Source organism: Panthera onca, chromosome C2 (assembly GCF_046562875.1).
Source record: "Panthera onca isolate mPanOnc1 chromosome C2, mPanOnc1 haplotype 2, whole genome shotgun sequence".
NCBI classification, from domain to species: Eukaryota; Metazoa; Chordata; class Mammalia; order Carnivora; family Felidae; genus Panthera; species Panthera onca.
The window spans coordinates 104322184-104339166 of record NC_138347.1 but is presented as its reverse complement, the minus strand read 5'-3'; the positions used below and the strand labels follow the sequence as shown (position 1 = coordinate 104339166).

General features: G+C 41.3%; 1 protein-coding gene across 2 annotated transcripts in view; it reads left to right on the top strand.

Moving 5' to 3' along the window:
- Window positions 1-1413: 1413 nt before the first annotated feature.
- Window positions 1414-16983, top strand: part of PPM1L (protein phosphatase, Mg2+/Mn2+ dependent 1L) — a 295312-nt gene continuing 279742 nt past the window's right edge. The window contains exon 1 of one of the 2 annotated variants that reach the window (XM_060639104.3): window positions 1414-2593. In XM_060639104.3, the coding sequence (XP_060495087.1) occupies window positions 2195-2593 (399 nt within the window). In that variant the 5' untranslated portion in view covers window positions 1414-2194. Of the gene's footprint in view, window positions 2594-8628; window positions 8993-16983 lie in introns of those variants that run through there. The other variant, XM_060639105.3, reaches the window with a different exon arrangement.

Here is a 16983-nt window from a genome sequence, read left to right as displayed (position 1 = left end):
ATAATTGACAATATATTGTATATGCCATTTAAATGTCAAAGTTTTTTTTTTTTTTCTGGTTATGATGGCAATCTATACTTTTGTAAATATTTTGGAAAAGTTGTAGAAAGCAGACAAAAGTCCAAAGCAGAACATGAAAATCACATATAACCTACTACTGTAGTTAACCACAATGAAAAATTTGGTGCATTTCCTCTCAGTATTTTTTTCCTTTTTATTTCTTGTTTTTTAAAAACCGTAGTTGAGATCGTACCAAGGTAGGAATGCTTGGGGAGACCAACACTGGCTGGGCTTGGATCAGGCAGCCTCTACTCTCCGGTTTAGTGGACTGGAAGCTGCAGATCAGCACTTTTCTTCCTGGACAGGGGTAGTGAGAGTGAATATTTTCCTTTAAAGCTCACTTCTTTCTGTGTTTTAAGCTGTATTTGTACATAGATCCCCCCCCCCCCCAAATCTTCAAAGCTATCGACACTTGCCCATATTTCATATTTCAAAAAGTTATCCTTGACGGCTTCTGGAAGCCCGTGCGACCCTTCTGTTCTGCTCATCGAAAGACTCCCGCCCTAACTTCACTTTCTCCCGCGATAGTTGAGGAGGTGGTAGGAAGTCTCAAGTTTGGAGCTTCAAAGGGATCCTGAAACTCCCAACAGCCGAGTCACAGCCCTCGCCCCGCGGCGGGGTCAGGAGCGCCCCGGGGCTCCACCAGTAGGCTTCGTGTCTCTCAGCGGAAGGGTCGCGACCACGGAAGGCCTTCGCGGTTACGTGCTCTGCTTCTGGGGCGGCCGCAGTCCTCAGGGACGCCAGCCCATCCTCGCCCCTCCCGAGGTTACCCTCAGAGCGCACTTCCATGTGTCTCCGTGTCCTCACATCCCGCTGTTCTCGGGAGGATCTTTTCCCATCTTGAGGAGGCTTGTAGGCCTCAGGCTCGCTCTCTGCCTCTCGTGAGATCCGGGCAGGCCTCTGTCACAGAACCCAATGGTCGGATCCTCTCCGCCCCGCTTTGCGAGCCTGGAGAAGTGCGTCCCTTCTCGCTTGCCTTATGCCTGGCGAGGCGGGGACCACACTACCGTGCTGCCTGCCGGAGGGGGGAACGCTCACGTGCGGCACTCTGCTTTCCAGCCGGTGACAGTAGCTCCCGAGAAAACCAACGTTCAGACTACCCGAATCAGTATTATTTTGTCCTGGGAGCCCGCACAGGAGGGCGGAAAGAACAGCTACTCGAGTTGGGCAGTGGACGCGCCCCTCTTCTCCCCCTCGGTTCGCCTGAACCGCCCGGAGCTGCAAGCGCGCCAGTCGCGGCGGAGCTTCCTCAGCCTTTGACAGCTCCGCGCGAGCACCACGGGCCTGGAGTCCCAGCTCCAGGGGCGGGACGGGGCGGGGCGAGAGCGCGAGGGGCGGGGCGAGCGCGAGTCGGGGCCAGAGGAGGGAGCGCGCGAGCGGAGCCGAGTGGTGCCGAGCGGAGAAGGGAGGTTCTGGGGAGAGGCAGGCAGAGCCCGCCGGCCGCCTGCGGCTCAGCGCGGATTGTGCTGCGTCGCCCGGCTCAGCGTACCCCCGCCTCTGCCCAGGCTTCCGCAAAACTTTTATTCTCTGGGGCTCCCCGGGGTGTCTGAAGGAATCGGAGCGCTCGGCCGGCTCTACGCTCCCCTGTCGCGGCGACTGAGGGGACGTGCATCCCTTGCCCGCTGGGCTCTCGTGCCCCGCGCCTCACCTGCTGCTGATCCGCTCCCCAGAGCGGCGAGGGGGCACCCGCGGAGAGGCCGCGCGGGCGCCAGCGCCCCCGAATTCTCCCGCCCACCGCGGTGGACTCGCCCGGCGCAACTTTAACTTGATTCTTCTAGCCCAGCCCGGGCACCAGCTGCTGCTGCTTTGCTCCCACCGCTGCCGTCTCGGCCGCCGCCTCACAAAGGGGCGCGGGAAGGGAGGCGGCGCGGTCCGCGGGCACAGGCGCCGGTGCGCAAGGCGCGGGCCTCCGTGCCGCCGAGGCCGGGAGACAAAAGGGAAACTGCCTCTGTTCGCCGTGCGGGCTGGGAGCAGCCAGCTCGTCCGCCTCCTGCCCGGCTCCGCGAGCCTCCTCCCCCCACCCCCGGCTGCTGCTCCGCCTCCCTCCCCGCGGGCTGTCCCCGCAGTGCTCCGGGACCCGGCGAGCCTTCGGGGCGCGCGTCGCTGCTGGTGGTTGGGGCTGTAGCGATAATAAATGATAGAGGATACAATGACTTTGCTGTCTCTGCTGGGTCGCATCATGCGCTACTTCTTGCTGAGACCCGAGACGCTCTTCCTGCTGTGCATCAGCTTGGCACTGTGGAGTTACTTCTTCCACACGGACGAGGTGAAGACCATCGTCAAGTCCAGCCGGGACGCGGTGAAGATGGTGAAGGGCAAGGTGGCGGAGATCATGCAGAATGATCGGCTCGGGGGGCTCGACGTGCTGGAGGCCGAGTTTTCCAAGACCTGGGAGTTTAAGAGCCACAACGTGGCCGTGTATTCCATCCAGGGCCGGAGAGACCACATGGAGGACCGATTCGAAGTTCTTACGGACCTAGCCAACAAGACGCACCCGTCCATCTTCGGGATCTTTGACGGACATGGGGGCGAGGTAGGAGTTCTCTGGGGTTTTGTTTGAGTGAGTGTGTGTAAACAGGATGTGTGCGTAGCAGGGTAAGAACTGGGTGCGAGGGGCGTGGTGATGACCTGGTGCCGGGCTGGACAAAGACATTAGATCCAAATGTGGCTCAAGTTGCTAAAAAATAGTGCTGGCTCCAGACCTCTTGGGATTCAGTGGCCAATTTGGGGGACGGAGGGTCACCCATAACCTATTTTGTGCCTCATAATTTATGAGGTTTCCCAGGATCAGAACCCAGCAAATGACTGTGCTAGTTTTGGGGGGGAGAGTTTATGGTTTCTACAGGGAACTTTGGCCCAGGGCCTCAGCGCCCCCTGTTCTAGGGTTTGAGGCCAAGCTTAGGCATAAAGAAGGAAGAAAATATCTTTGATTCTCTTAGGGAAAAGAGACCAAATCTGCAGAGCCGAGTCAGTGAGGGCTCAGTGAAGATGAAGGAAGCTGTGACTCCTTCCCATTGCATTCTCCTAGAGGAGGAACCCGAGGGGCACCTCTGCGCTTCTTCCCAACTCCCATTAACTTTGCAAGTGCAATCGGGCCAGTTGACAGCAGCGCCTCGCTGGTCGTCTGCTTTTAGCTGGATCGCGGCGCGGGACCGAGATGCCTCTGGCCTTTGCAGAGGTGGCAATGCCTGCAGAGGCGGCGGCTGCCCAGATCTCGCCCCTGAGTCCTGGTCAGCGTGGGCGCGCAGACGTCTCCCTCCTTCTAAACTCCTTTATTTGGTGTTCATCTGGGAGCAAGAGATGATGTTGGAGGCCGGTTCAGGTCCCTCTGCCGCATTTCTGCGGCACCTTGATTGCGCGCCGGGGCTCATATTTCCTGGAGGTCGGGCGGGCGAGGGTTGGCTCTGGTCCTCCGGCATCTGCTCAGGGGAAGTGAGTGGCAAATGTGGCTCCAGCGCCGTTCTCTCAAGCGCACCAGGCCAGCCACACCATCTCTCTCAATTGGCAGTTTGTAAGAGTTTCAATGCTGTAGTTTTTTATTTTTTTGCAGCATACTTTCTTACTCATATTCCCCCAGTCCCCATCGCCACCCTTATTTCATTAACACCTCACCCCACCTCCCGTGCTCTGTGCTGGCATCCAACTTTCCCTCCAACTCTCTTCTTGGTCCTTCTGGTCTCTGGTGAGCTGTAGGGGAAGTCTGGATGTCATTCTGTTTCACGAATTGCTTGTGTTTTGGCCTTTGTTTTGCTCAATTGGTTATCTAATTTGCATTCTGTCTTTGATACAAAGTCATTTCACCCACCACACTCTGTTAATCTTTCCGAGATAGTGTACCCATCTACCTTAAACCAACTTTGCCAGGAAAGACAAACTTAGTGGGAAAATTTCTTTGGTAGAACTGAGATCAGATTTTGCTATTTTCCATCCACCCTAGCCCTATGTTCTGTCTTTCAAAATGAAGGACTCTTACTGGTTGTAATTTTGTAGCTTCTCGTGTAGTGTAGGGTTCTATTCCCCTTGGTCACATAATAGGTGAAAAATATGAAATTAATTGAGGGAACAGGTGCTGTGTGCCTGGGAAGACACATACCTGAATGATAATGTTGCCAATATAATGACTGAATTGTTTTCTTGGTTTGATCAGAATGCCTATGTTTTCATTGTATATGCCTAGACCATTGTAAATCATTTAATAAAGCTTATATTTATTATATATTTTTAAATTAAAATTGGCAGCTGATAATCTGCTTCTGGTCTTAAAAAGCACAGTTTTATTTTTAATTTAAAGTTCTGGATGTAATATTAGTGTTGTGAAACTTTGGGTTGTGCTTGCCTGGGTGTGCTGTATTGGCATGTTTTGATCCTGCACGTGCAAGTGAATGAGTATTTAAAATTTTCTGTTAAGTTGATATTCTAAAATCTGAAAATCACAGACCTAAACAGATTTCAGGTTGAAAAATTTCCAGTACTATCTTCTGGTAAACGTATCATCCAGAAAAGGGACATGATAAATGTTTTTATTTAAATAGAAGCATTTTACATGTATAGGTACTCTCCTTAAAAATAGAGTAATCATTCTATCTATAACCTCTTATAGTATGTAGCCAGTTCATTCATTTTGACTTCGTTTTAGGGCAAAATAAGAAAAGTGATATAAAAGGTAGTTATTTAGTTGTTGGAATGTGATAATAACAAATAATATTAGGTGATTTCTCTCTTGCTTTTTTTTTCATTCAAGGAAAATTCCCATCTAATTGTCATCTTTTGTGTTGTTTAGCTCCTTTAACATTCACCAGAGGAGGGTGCCACTGTTTGATTTTGGTATAGATGATAGTTGTCTCCTTTCAGAAAAGAGGAAGATTTTTCTGAACTCCCTATTATTTATATATGTTGTGTGAGAAGATAAATGAGGACTTTAATTTTATTTCTAATAATTCAAACTAATAAGATGGGCTATAAAAAATGAGGGCCCATCTGTGATGATACTGCTTTTTAAATTTCATAGAAAAGACCTAAGTCACCTTGTATATGTACATTTCATCCCATTTTTTAGATGAGAAGTTTGTTGATGGGCTTAAGATGTGACCTTTGTAAGGCAAGTTCAAGGCCTTCATTTTGGTGATTTTTATATTAAACTGCTGGACAAATTAGTTTGCATATTTGCCTAGATAGATAGCACACTAGGGATACAAAGGTGAATGAGACATGATTCCTATCCTCACAAAATTTCAGTGTAGAGAGATAGATCTGTAACCAAAGATTACAGTTGGAGCATGCTTAGGGTATTATGGGAACACTGAGGAAAAGCATTTAAATCAGACTGGGAGGTGGGAGGCCCAGGGAAAGACACTTTGAAGGCATTATTTACTTTAAGTTAAAAGCACAGGCTTTGGTTTGAGATCTTGCTTTGAATCTCTGCTCTGCCTTATACTGGCTGTGATCATGGACAAGTTGCTTAGTCAACTTTATCTGGGAATTTTTAGTCTGAAAAATAGGGATAATAATGCATGTAAGGTAGAACTCCATCAGTTGTATTATACCCTGTCTAGAGAAATACTGAATGGAGAAAATGATGTGGAAAAAGAAAGCTTAGAGACCAAGAAGTCTGCATTGTTAGGGCAACAATATCTTAGGAAGAGAGAGTCTTCATATGAAAGCCACAATTTCGATCACTAGAAAGGCATATGTTAGATATGGATAATTTATTAGGTATCCCCCAAACTCTCTCTTTGTTCTAACTTGTGGTAAACTGGTTATTAATTCAGGATTTCAGGTATATTAGCATTGGGAAACCAGGATCCAGGTTTCCAGGGCAAATTTTCTGATTAGTGAAAAGGAATATTCTCTGTGATTAATTAGTAAGTTGGTATTCTGATTTGCACTTCAGCCTCTTAGCATGCGTTGGTTCTCTGGAGTTTACTCAATTGTGTATTTTTGACAAAGATATATCTCTGGACTTATGCTGAGGACCAGACTCTGGAGAGCTATGACTTCTACATGGATGACATCTTAGAGAGCCTGTCTCAGTGGTCATACAGGCCAGCTTCCTCACTTGATGCCATTGTGCCCTTGAAACATTCTAACCATGATACTGTGGGTGGATGGTTGGTTCTGAGTGTGTGTGTGTGTGTGTGTATGTGTGTGTGTGTGTCTAAAGCTATGGCAGTGATTGTTTTTCTGTATAACAAAATATTTACAAAGATTAAAACATTGAAAAGGTAAAAAAATAGCTCAACTTATACCAACTGATGTGGAAAGGTTATTTTTATAGATTTTTTTTTAAAGCTCGTTTATTTTAAGGGTTGGGGGGAGCACAAGGGGGGAGGGGCAAAGAGAGGAGAGAGAGAATTCCAAGCAGGCTCCATTGTGCTGTCAGCTCAGAGCCAGATGCGGGACTTGATCTCATGAACCGTGAGATCATGACCTGACCCAAAACCAAGAGTTGGACACTTAACTGACTGAACCACCCAGGTGCCCCTGATATGGAAAGGTTATTTTTAAAATTAAAAAAATAATGTTTATCAAGAAAAAATTTTGTGTGTGTGTGTGTGTGTGTGTGTGTGTGTGTGTGTGTGTATGTGTGTGCTTATCTGCATTTTTTAATCTATAGGCAAAAGGTGTTTTTGTTTGTGTTTTTGTTTTTGTTTTTTTTTTGTTGACTTGTTTTACTTTTTACATTATGCAGAAGAAATAGCACCAATCCTTTGAGGCAGCTGTTCATGGCTGAAACCTCTCTGGAAAAACAGATTGTTATGTGTTCCATCATTACTGTATTAAAGGTCGTATATCATTGTATCATACAGTTGACACACAGCTTGGCCAGTGGTTAAGCTTAGAGCACCACACTTCACATCAGAGAAGCTGTACTTGAGATGCTTTTCTGGGGGGGTAGTCTTCAGGCTCCTCACTTCTCAGAAGTGAAGAGGAGAAACTGCTTATAGAAGGTTGCCTGTAGGATATATATAGTCTAGTTCTTTAGACCAATGGTTCTTAACTTTTCTTGAGTTATGCTTTGTGGATGTTGTAAAACTACAGACATATCCCCAAGGAGAATGGACACATGCATCAGGTTTTGTTTATAATTTTAAAGATAAGCGAATGCATGAAGCCTCTGGATTTTAGGTTAGTCTAGATAGAATAAAATCTGTTTCTAATAAATCTAGACCTGCAGGGAGCTGTGTACCTGGACCCCTTCCTTGGCCTGATTGTTGTTTTTTCCATTATTTGCATTTATTAACTTGTGTGCTGTCGTTTGCCTGTGAGGGTTGTTTTGAGGAATGGTTGTCCAAAGTTCTCCAACAAATCAACTGCAAATATGTCCTTGAGGACTTTGTGCATTATGAGGACCAAGGGAAAGACAGTTCTCTGACAGCTTTTTGTTTTTATCTTAAGGGTATTGAATCATGTGACTGGCTCTCCCTGTGTTTGTTGGCTACTAGAAATGTTAGATATGAACCTTTGACCTGCCTCTAACAAATATGCAGAATCTTATAGAAGACATTAATTTGGCATATGAACCTCACTCCCAGGACAGCTTATCTTTCCTACATTCAGTTTTCCTTTGTTTTATTTTTTTCTTTCTCCTCTCAGATATGTCATTTTATCTTGTTGTGGCATATATATTTATGTAAGTTTCATTGGATCCTTTCTGAAATAAGATATAGCTCTGAATTATTAAATTAGGAGTGGCACGATGAATGATCTGCTTTTCAGACATTATAACTGCTCTTAGTAAATGTTGAGTTCCCACATTAGTGAGGTACAGGAGGCCTGTGGATTTAGTGTGGACAAATGCCTTATGATTTAAGAGAAAATTCAGATTACTTTGGTTTAAAATGACACATTGACATTTCTGCCAAAAAAGGAGGGGTAGTTTCCTTCTTAGTCAGCCTCTCTCTTGTGCCAAGGGGCCTCCGTGTAGGTGAATGCAAGATCATGACTGCTGACCTCGATGCATCTTCTGAACAGATTGTTTAGAAATTCAGTTCAATTAAACCGACATTTTCTATATAGTCTGACATATGTGGAAAACAATGTTATGTTCTCTGTGTTGCCTAAAGATGAATCAGTGCATTCTCTGCCCTCAGGGAACATTCCATCAACTTGGAGAGATGAGCTTCTTCATAGCAGAGCTACAAGGTACAGTTGGGCTACCTATAAGAGGTGATGGCCTGACTAAGGGAGCGTGAGGAGTCTTGGGTAATTTTGAAGAGAAGCTGACGTTTGATTATGTCCTAGCATTTCATTAGACAGAGATTAGGAGGGAGGATGAGAAGATGACTTTACAGGTTGAAGAAAAAATAAAATGACACAGAGGAAGTAAAAAGCAGGCACAGTTGGAAAAAAGGCAGGTAGCCCATGTGTTTAGAGCAGGATTTCCCCAACTGCTATCATTCTATAAGCCTATTCATTATTTTTTTCATTTTTGAGTACCTTCTGTGTTTTGATATAGTCAATATTATTTTTTAGATTGACTATTTTTTTTAGTCAAGTAAATTTATTTAAAAAATAAACTTCCTATTAGCACTGTTGAGTAGAAAATCATTAAATGAAGTTCTTAGCCTCCAGTCTGCTAAGAAGCTGTCTCCATTGTGATGAAGTGGAATGATTTTTAGATGGTTCTTCTCCTAGTCTCTGGTTGCCTCTAGAGTCCCTCTATCCCCCTCTCCTTGCTTTTTGTAAGCAGAAAGGTGGCTTTTAAAATTTAATTGTTGGCCATAGTAAGAAGAAAGGCAGGCTGCTTACTCCCTTCCCAGGTGGAAGGTATCTCTAGTGATGCCACTCCTCAAAGAATTCTGGTTTGGAACTCTTTCCACTGTGACTTATGTGACAGATAAGATTTCATGTGTAACATACATTCATGGGGAACCCAGACTTATGGTCAGTTCCCAGTGGTGTAGCAGAAATCCCACCCCGCTTTCTGATGCAGGTAAATGAGAAGACATTAGAGTAATAAATTTGAATCCTTTCTAGCTTAGTTTAAAAAGTAAATAATTCACAAGTTTTGATACTTGAGTCATTATTGGTCACAAAAGCAAGCTCAAAGGCACAGAGAACAGATTGGTGATTGCCAGAGGCAGGAGTGAGGCACGGGCAAAATGGATGAAAAGAGTCAAAAGGTATACAATTCTAGTTGTAAAATAAAAATAAGTGATGGCGATGTAATGTACAGCATGGTGACTAGAGTTATTGCTATTGTGTTGCATATTTGAAAGTTGCTAAGAGAGTAAGCCTTAAAACTTTTCATCACAAGAAAAAAAATTCTTTAACCATGTGTGGTAATGGATGTTAACTAGGCTTATTGTGGTGATCATATCTCAATACAGACAAATTTTGAGCCCTTGTTGGATACCTGAAACTAACATAATGTTGTATGTCAACTGTACCTCAGTAACAAAAATACTTGCAAAAACTAAAAAAAGTAATATTTTTATTTTGAATGCTAATATTTGAAATTAAAACAACATTTTTTAAAACTTTTATTTTAGAGAGAGATAGAGAGAGCGAGCGTGCACAGGGGAGGGGTAGAGGGAGAGGGAAAGAGAATCTCAAGTAGCTTCCATGCCCGGTGCCCAGCATGGAGCCTGACATAGGGATGCATCCCACAACCCTGGGACCATGACCTGAGCCGAAATTAAAGGTTGGACACTCAACCAACTGAGCCACCCAGGTGCCCCTAGTATTTGATTGTTCATAATTTCTGTTTTGAACTTTACCCACTTCAGTAATGTATTTTTGTGGTTTAACTTTTATTATCATTTGAATAATCCTATTTAGTAGATATGTCTTAGCAAATTAAACATATTTAAAAGTAAATTAACTTTAAAATTATAAAATTAATGTGACTACGTGATAGATAGTATGGAAAAGAAAAAAAGTCACTCAAAACCCCATTCTCTTGTCACATCCACTATTAGGATTTTGGTGTATTACTTGCTTATTGTTTTTTATATGCATTTTAAATATAATTTTACATTGTTATAGTGTTGTACGTTTGGTTTTTAAATCTTGGCTTTTTTCCCACTTTTTATAAGCCTATAAACACAAAGTCATTTTCCTCCATATTTCTTTTTTTTTTTTTAATTTTTTAAATGTTTATTTATTTTTGAGAGAGACAGAGACAGAGTGTGAGTGGGAAAGGGACAGAGAGAGAGGGAGATACAAAATCCCAAGCAGGCTCCAGGCTCTGAGCTGTCAGCACAGAGCCTGATGCAGGCTCAGACTCATGACCCATGAGATCATGACCTGAGCTGAAGTCGGATGCTTAACCAACTGAGCCACCCAGGCACCCCTCCATAATTCTTTATTATATTCCTAATGTGTTTCTTAGCAATAGATTAATATTATACTGAATGGTTGGCTGTTTGATAAATCACTCAATAGCTTTCTTCCTGGTATACATTTAGGTTCCTCTAACTTTTCACCTTTGTAAATAACATTGTAATAATAATAATAATAATAATTTTTATATATTTTTATAATTATAATAATTTTGTGCTTCTACTGTAGTTTGTGCAGGTGTTTCTACTGTAGAAATCTACTGTAGGTGGATTTCCAGAAGTAGAGTTTCTGGATCAGAGGATAAATAAAGAAACCACCGTTATTGGTAATAATAATAATAATAATAATAATGGCTGACATTTATTGAATATGTTTAATATGCCAGGCAGTGTTTTAAGGTACTTTATATATATTATCTGATTTTAATTATCATAACAGTGTTTGAGGTAGGTACTATATATCTCCATTTATATATGTAGAAATTAAGGTACTGAGAAATTAAGTAATTTATCCACGGTCTCTTGTAGCTCGTGGGTGGTGAAACTAGAATTTGAAAGTGGGATTCAGATTTGGAGCTATCTGTCTCCAAACCCTATGCTTTCAGCTTCTGGTTTAAATTCCACGAATCTCATAATTTCGACAGTGAAGTGTGGATAGCATTGTTAGATGGACATTGCCTGGTCTTCTCAGGTCGCTCAGTAGGACTTGGAGTTTCTCATTTGATTCTGACAGTTGTGTCCCTGTGGCATGTGGTATTGTTCTTGGAAACTCTATGCTGGAAATCTCAGTAGGTAGATCTATTTACCTAAGGAAGTCCTGCAGTTAAAAAAAAATTGGGCTTAGAAGTTAGAGCAGATGCTGACTCGCAAGCAGCCATTCTCATCCACTCCCCTTCTTTGCTGCCAGAATCTCTGTCCCACTGCAGAGAATCTCTAACACTTCTGCCTGTTAGCTCATGAAAGGCTTGCATAGAAGTTATGGTGGCATCAACATAGCCATTTGCAAAAATGATTTAGGTTTTATTTTACTTTAAAGTACTAAAGGCTTGACTTTAGAATAAATGTGGTGTGTATGTGTTTGCATTATTTCTTTTTATACTGAAGCGGTGTGTTTTTTTTTTTTTTTTTAAGAACTAAAATAATTTCCTAATCTGTAAACAATTGTTAATTTAATTAAAAAGTTTTTAAAATTTATTTTTGAGAGAGGGAAAAAAAAGCAGGAATGGGGAGGGGCAGAGAGAGAGGGGGACAGAAGATCTGAAGCGGTCTCTGCACTGACAGCAGAGAGCCTGATAAAGGGTGTGAACTCAGGAACGGTGAAATCATGACCTGAGCTGAAGTTGGGTGCTTAACCGACTGAGCCACTAGGTGCCCCAATTTAATTTTTGTTAAGATTTTATTAAAAAAAAATTTTTTTTTAACGTTTATTTATTTTTGAGACAGAGAGAGACAGAGCATGAACGGGGGAGGGACAGAGAGAGAGGGAGATACAGATTCGGAAGCAGGCTCCAGGCTCTGAGCCATCAGCCCAGAGCCTGACGCGGGGCTCGAACTCACAGACTGCGAGATCATGACCTGAGCTGAAGTCGGATGCTTAACCGACTGGGCCACCCAGGCGCCCCAGGATTTTATTTTTTAAGTAATCTCTGCATCTGACATGGGGCTTGAACTCATAACCCTGAGATCAAGAGTTGTATGCTTTACCGACTGAGCCAGCCAGATTTGACAACTGCTAAATTAACAGTTATTTAATTTTAAATAGCAAAATATTATTTTTTTCATTTGTTTACAATATTGTGTTGGTATGTTTAGTTTGAATAGATGATAGTCATGTGTTTCCATTCTAGAAGGCTACCTAATACACTAGCCAACGTTAACTTTTAGCCAACGTTAAGTTAAGCCCAAGCTTTGGTGATGGCTAGTTATAATCTGTTTTTAATAAGAATCTTCAAAGGTAAAGTTTAAAACAAAGGAAGCCATCATTTAAAAAAATAGTTGATGGCATTATAGTACCATTTGTAGCTTTCTTTTATAATTATAGGCCTCTCTACAAAGCACTTTAAGTAAATATTTGTGTAGAGAAAATTGGGCATATTGATAAATTGATATACTTTCAATAAACTTGAAATCTGTGCTAGGAAAAGCTGTGCTTAAAAAGTGAAGGTATAATAATTTACATCTGAGAAGCAAATCTGAAAATTTTGATCACTTGGTCTTTCTGGAGAGTATTTTTTTCCCTTTCTCTGTTTAATGAGAATAGGACCCAATTTAATGGAACCTTAGCTGCCTCCAGCTTGTCTAGAATGAGGGAAGGTTCTGGTAGTTGAGTCTGTTAAAAATGAGACTTACTTACTTTTCTCCATTCCTAGAAGACAAGGGAGTTCTTGTCTGCTACTGGGCACAGAGCCCCTGAAGGTAAGTCTGGGCTACTGCAAATAATTACATAAAATGTTCATTGTACAATGATACCAGATAGAGACACGCTATTTCTAATGTAGAAAAGAACTGTCTGCTCCCAAGCTAGGCACAATCACTTGGTAAGGGTGCCTTTTTCTAATTTGTACAGAAGTGGAAGGCACCATAGCAATAGTCTGTATTTCTGAGACTCACATTCTTTACCATACCATCCATCATTATCGCACTCCTTGTTCTGCTCCCGTATTGAGCAGCTGACAGATAATCTATTGGTCTTAGTTGCTAAACCAAAGACCAGTTATCCATTTCACATCATGTCGTCAAACCTTATGACTTCCCTGGAGAAGTGCACACTTATTTGCATTTGCTTTTCAAGATGAATATTCCAGGCTTTAGTCATTGTAAATGTGAGTGGGGATTTAATGGCCTGTAGCAATACATCTTAAATATTTCAAATTGTATTTTTAATAGAACAGTCTATATTCAGCACTACTCTTGGACAATAAGGTTTTTCATCTAAAAACATTTAAAAAAATATTCTTTTAGTTATAGAATTGCCATATGGCAAAAACTGTTTTATTCTGATAAGTATATACCATTTCTTTCTAACCTAGTAAGTGCTTTCAAATTTCTTTTAATTAAATAACTTAACTTTCAGTTTAATTAGTCACTGGACATTTTCTGGCCAAATAAGTCTCTTACTGACCCTTGTATTTTCTAGAAATTGAGACATAGTAGAATTTTTGGTCATACTATTTACCTTTTTGCTGCCTAGAATAATAAGGTGAATTTGCTGTAACAACTGGTTTGCATAGGTATATGATAAATATGATTGACCCAGAATTTGGGATTAAGAAGTTTCAGCTTCCCTTTTATTTAAACTTAGAGGTTTCCTACATTTCTGTTTAGAAAGAAGATACATTTTCTCTTTAGATAGGCCTGGCAGGGATCTTGAATTGTCATATAATTCAAATATAGTGCCTAAGGCTTCACAGCTACATGAATAATCTATTTTTAAATACTTTCATCAAGGAGATTCCATACTGTCCCTGGAGACTTTTTTTTTTTTTCTATAGTCCTTTCTCTCAGGAAATTCGTTATATATGAACTAATTCCCTTTGGTTTAAACTTATTTCTTAGTCTGCCCTTAACAGAGATATAGTAGAATTCAGTTGTTGCCATTTGTAAGTCAATAAGATTATGGTAATCAAAAATCTTCTTCCCCTCATGTTAAATAAGTACATCAAATTATAGGAGAAACACTCATCACAAAGAAAGGAGACATAAGGTAATTTCTACCAAAGACAGAATAGTTTCCAAATGATCAATAATATCTCCTCTTTGTAAGGAGCTGTTTTGGCAATAAAGGAAATGTCCTTTCCCTTTATTTTTACAGATTGGTTAGTTTTGTCTTTTTATGTCCATTGTCAGAGGCTTAGGCTATAGGTGGAGTAAATTTTGTTAGCTAGGAAGAAGGGGAATGGGAATTGTTGGGTAGCCTTGGGGAGGGGGTTCAGAGAACATGGCCTGGAACATTTCTTGTCTGCACATTAGCAAACTCGTTGGAAAATGTTGCTGTAAAGTATATAACATTGACAAGAGGGAAAAAAGAAAGCTTTAGAAGACTTGATAAAAGGGTAAGCCATCTTATTTTTGGATTGGCTTAGAGGTGACTTTACCTGGGAGCTGAAGTATAAATTTGGTATTTTAGGGCCCCAACAAGTTTTAGGAAACTATTGGTAGGTAGTTTTTTTTAAATTCAGATTTTCTGTCTGTTCTGTATATACTGGCAACAAAGAAGGGCTTGAGTGTTTGGAGAACAACAAGGTGCTTTTTGCTGTGATACATGACTGTGTGTTCAGTACAGGTAAGTCTACTAATGAGTGTGGAAATATCACAGCAGTTCTTTTGTTGGCTACCCATTTCTCTTTTACTATCTTCCTGTTTTAGACAATGAATTTCTTCAAATGCAGTAGGATTTTTGTCTCTTAATTATTAGGAATCATAAGTTTTGTTATTATGTTTAAAAATATTCTGATCTACTCCAGGCCAGAGAGAAGAGATTCCTGGGGGGGCTGAAATTTGTGTACACATTTTGCAGGGGGACAGCCTAGCAGTGGTCTGGTCTCCAGTGAGAGGGGAGGGTGTTAAAGTCTTCTGATGTTTCTGGAGGCCAAAATGAATGCATTTGGAGTAAATTCTGTATGTGAGGATGAAGTGCTCATCCTGCTGCTGCTGCTATAAATTGATTACGATGAGGCCATCTTTTCATTATGTCTTCCTGACTGTTTATTACTAGTCTATAGAAATGCTGACTGACTAAACTTCCTATTTAGTTTTAGTAGCTTTTCTGGTGATTCATTCTCTCTACTTTGTTTTTTTCTTTTAAAAGATATGCAATCATATTGTCTACAAATAATATAATTTTGTCTCCTGCTTCCTAAATTGTTATACTTTTTTTTGTTTCCTGCCTCATTGCATTAACTAGAACAGAACAATGTTCTGTAATACTCATGATAGTGAGTGTTCTTATGTTCCTATATTTGAGATTATTTAAAAAGTTTGAGATCAGGGAAATGTGAAATGGCTTCAGTTTATGGATAATAGGGCTAAAGTTTCTTTACTGAAAGATGAAATCCAAAGGTAAAGTAAGAGCCAAAGAAGAAAGGATATTCAAGGTATGGTAATCAAGAGAATTCATGATCACGAGGATGGACTAGAACTTGGTATAGATGTGTTGCTGAAAACTAACGTGCATTGAGTACATGCAGGGGAGAGCCCTGTCTTTTCTTCTTTGGGTAAAAATTATTATCACTAGATCCATCTCATGGGAATGTCCCAGAAAGCATTAGTCTGAACGATAAGCACAATATCTATTGTACAAGATACTGATTGTGCAGGTTGTGAAGACCTAGCAAGATACACACAGGAATCTCTTCCCCTGGTTCTAGAGTAGTGGGAAGTCTGGAGCCATCTTGCCCTTGGAATTCTGCTGGTTTTGGTGAAGGTTGTCCTTATTTTATCTGGGATTTCCTGTGCAGAAAATCCTTGCCCTGTTTCTATTATCTGTCTTGTAAGGAAACTGCAGCTGCTTACAGATTTTCATACTGAGTGGGGTTAGGTTGTATTAGTGTACAGAGACAAAATCTTAATTGTAAGGTCCCTCAGATTGCCCATAAAGAAGAGTGTTTGTGATTTCCACCTCTTATTCTGTAGAGATATATGTAATTATAAATGTATAACTACATATCCAAAGTAATTAATAGTACAGAAAAAGTGTGTGCATGTAAAATATAGGAATGCATAGTTATAAATATGTAACCACATATCGCAAATAATGTATAGTACAGAATAAAGTGTGTGCATATGAAATATAGTTTTATAGTGTTTTATTTTTATTTATTTATTTATTTATAAAAATTTATTTATTTATTTTGAGAGAGAGAGAGTGATCATGAGTGGGAGAGGGGCAGAGAGATAGGGAGAGAGAGAGTCCCAAGCAGGCTCCATGCTGTCAGTGCAGAGCCTGACATGGGGCTTGATCTCACAAACCTTGAGATCATGACCTGAGACAAAATCAGGAGTTGGATGCTTAACCAGCTGAGCCACCCAGCCACCCTTATAGTGTTTTAAATAAGAAAAGAGTTTCTGGGAATGTCAGCTGGTGCAGCCACTCTGGAAAACAGTATGGAGGTTCCTCAAAAAACTAAAAATAGAACTACCTTACGATCCAGCAATTGCACTACCAGGTATTTATCCAAGGGATACAGGTGTGCTGTTTCAAAGGGACACATGCACCCCAGTGTTTATAGCAGCACTATCAACAATAGCCAAAGTATGGAAAGAGCCCAAATGTTCATCGATGGGTGAATGGATAAAGAAGGTGTGGTGTATATATACAATGGAGTATTACTCGACAATCAAAAAGAATGAAATCTTGTCATTTGCAACTACATGGATGGAACTAGAGGGTGTTATGCTAAGTGAAATTAGTCAGAGAAAGATAAATACCATATGACTTCACATATGAGGACTTTAAGAGACAAAACAGATGAACATAAGGGAAGGGAAACAAAAATAGTATAAAAACAAGGAGGGGGACAAAGCATAAGAGACTCATGAATATGGAGAACAAACAGAGTGTTACTGGAGGGGTTGTGGGAGGGAGGATGGGCCAAATGGGTAAGGGGCATTAAGGAATCTCCTCCTGAAATCATTGTTGCAC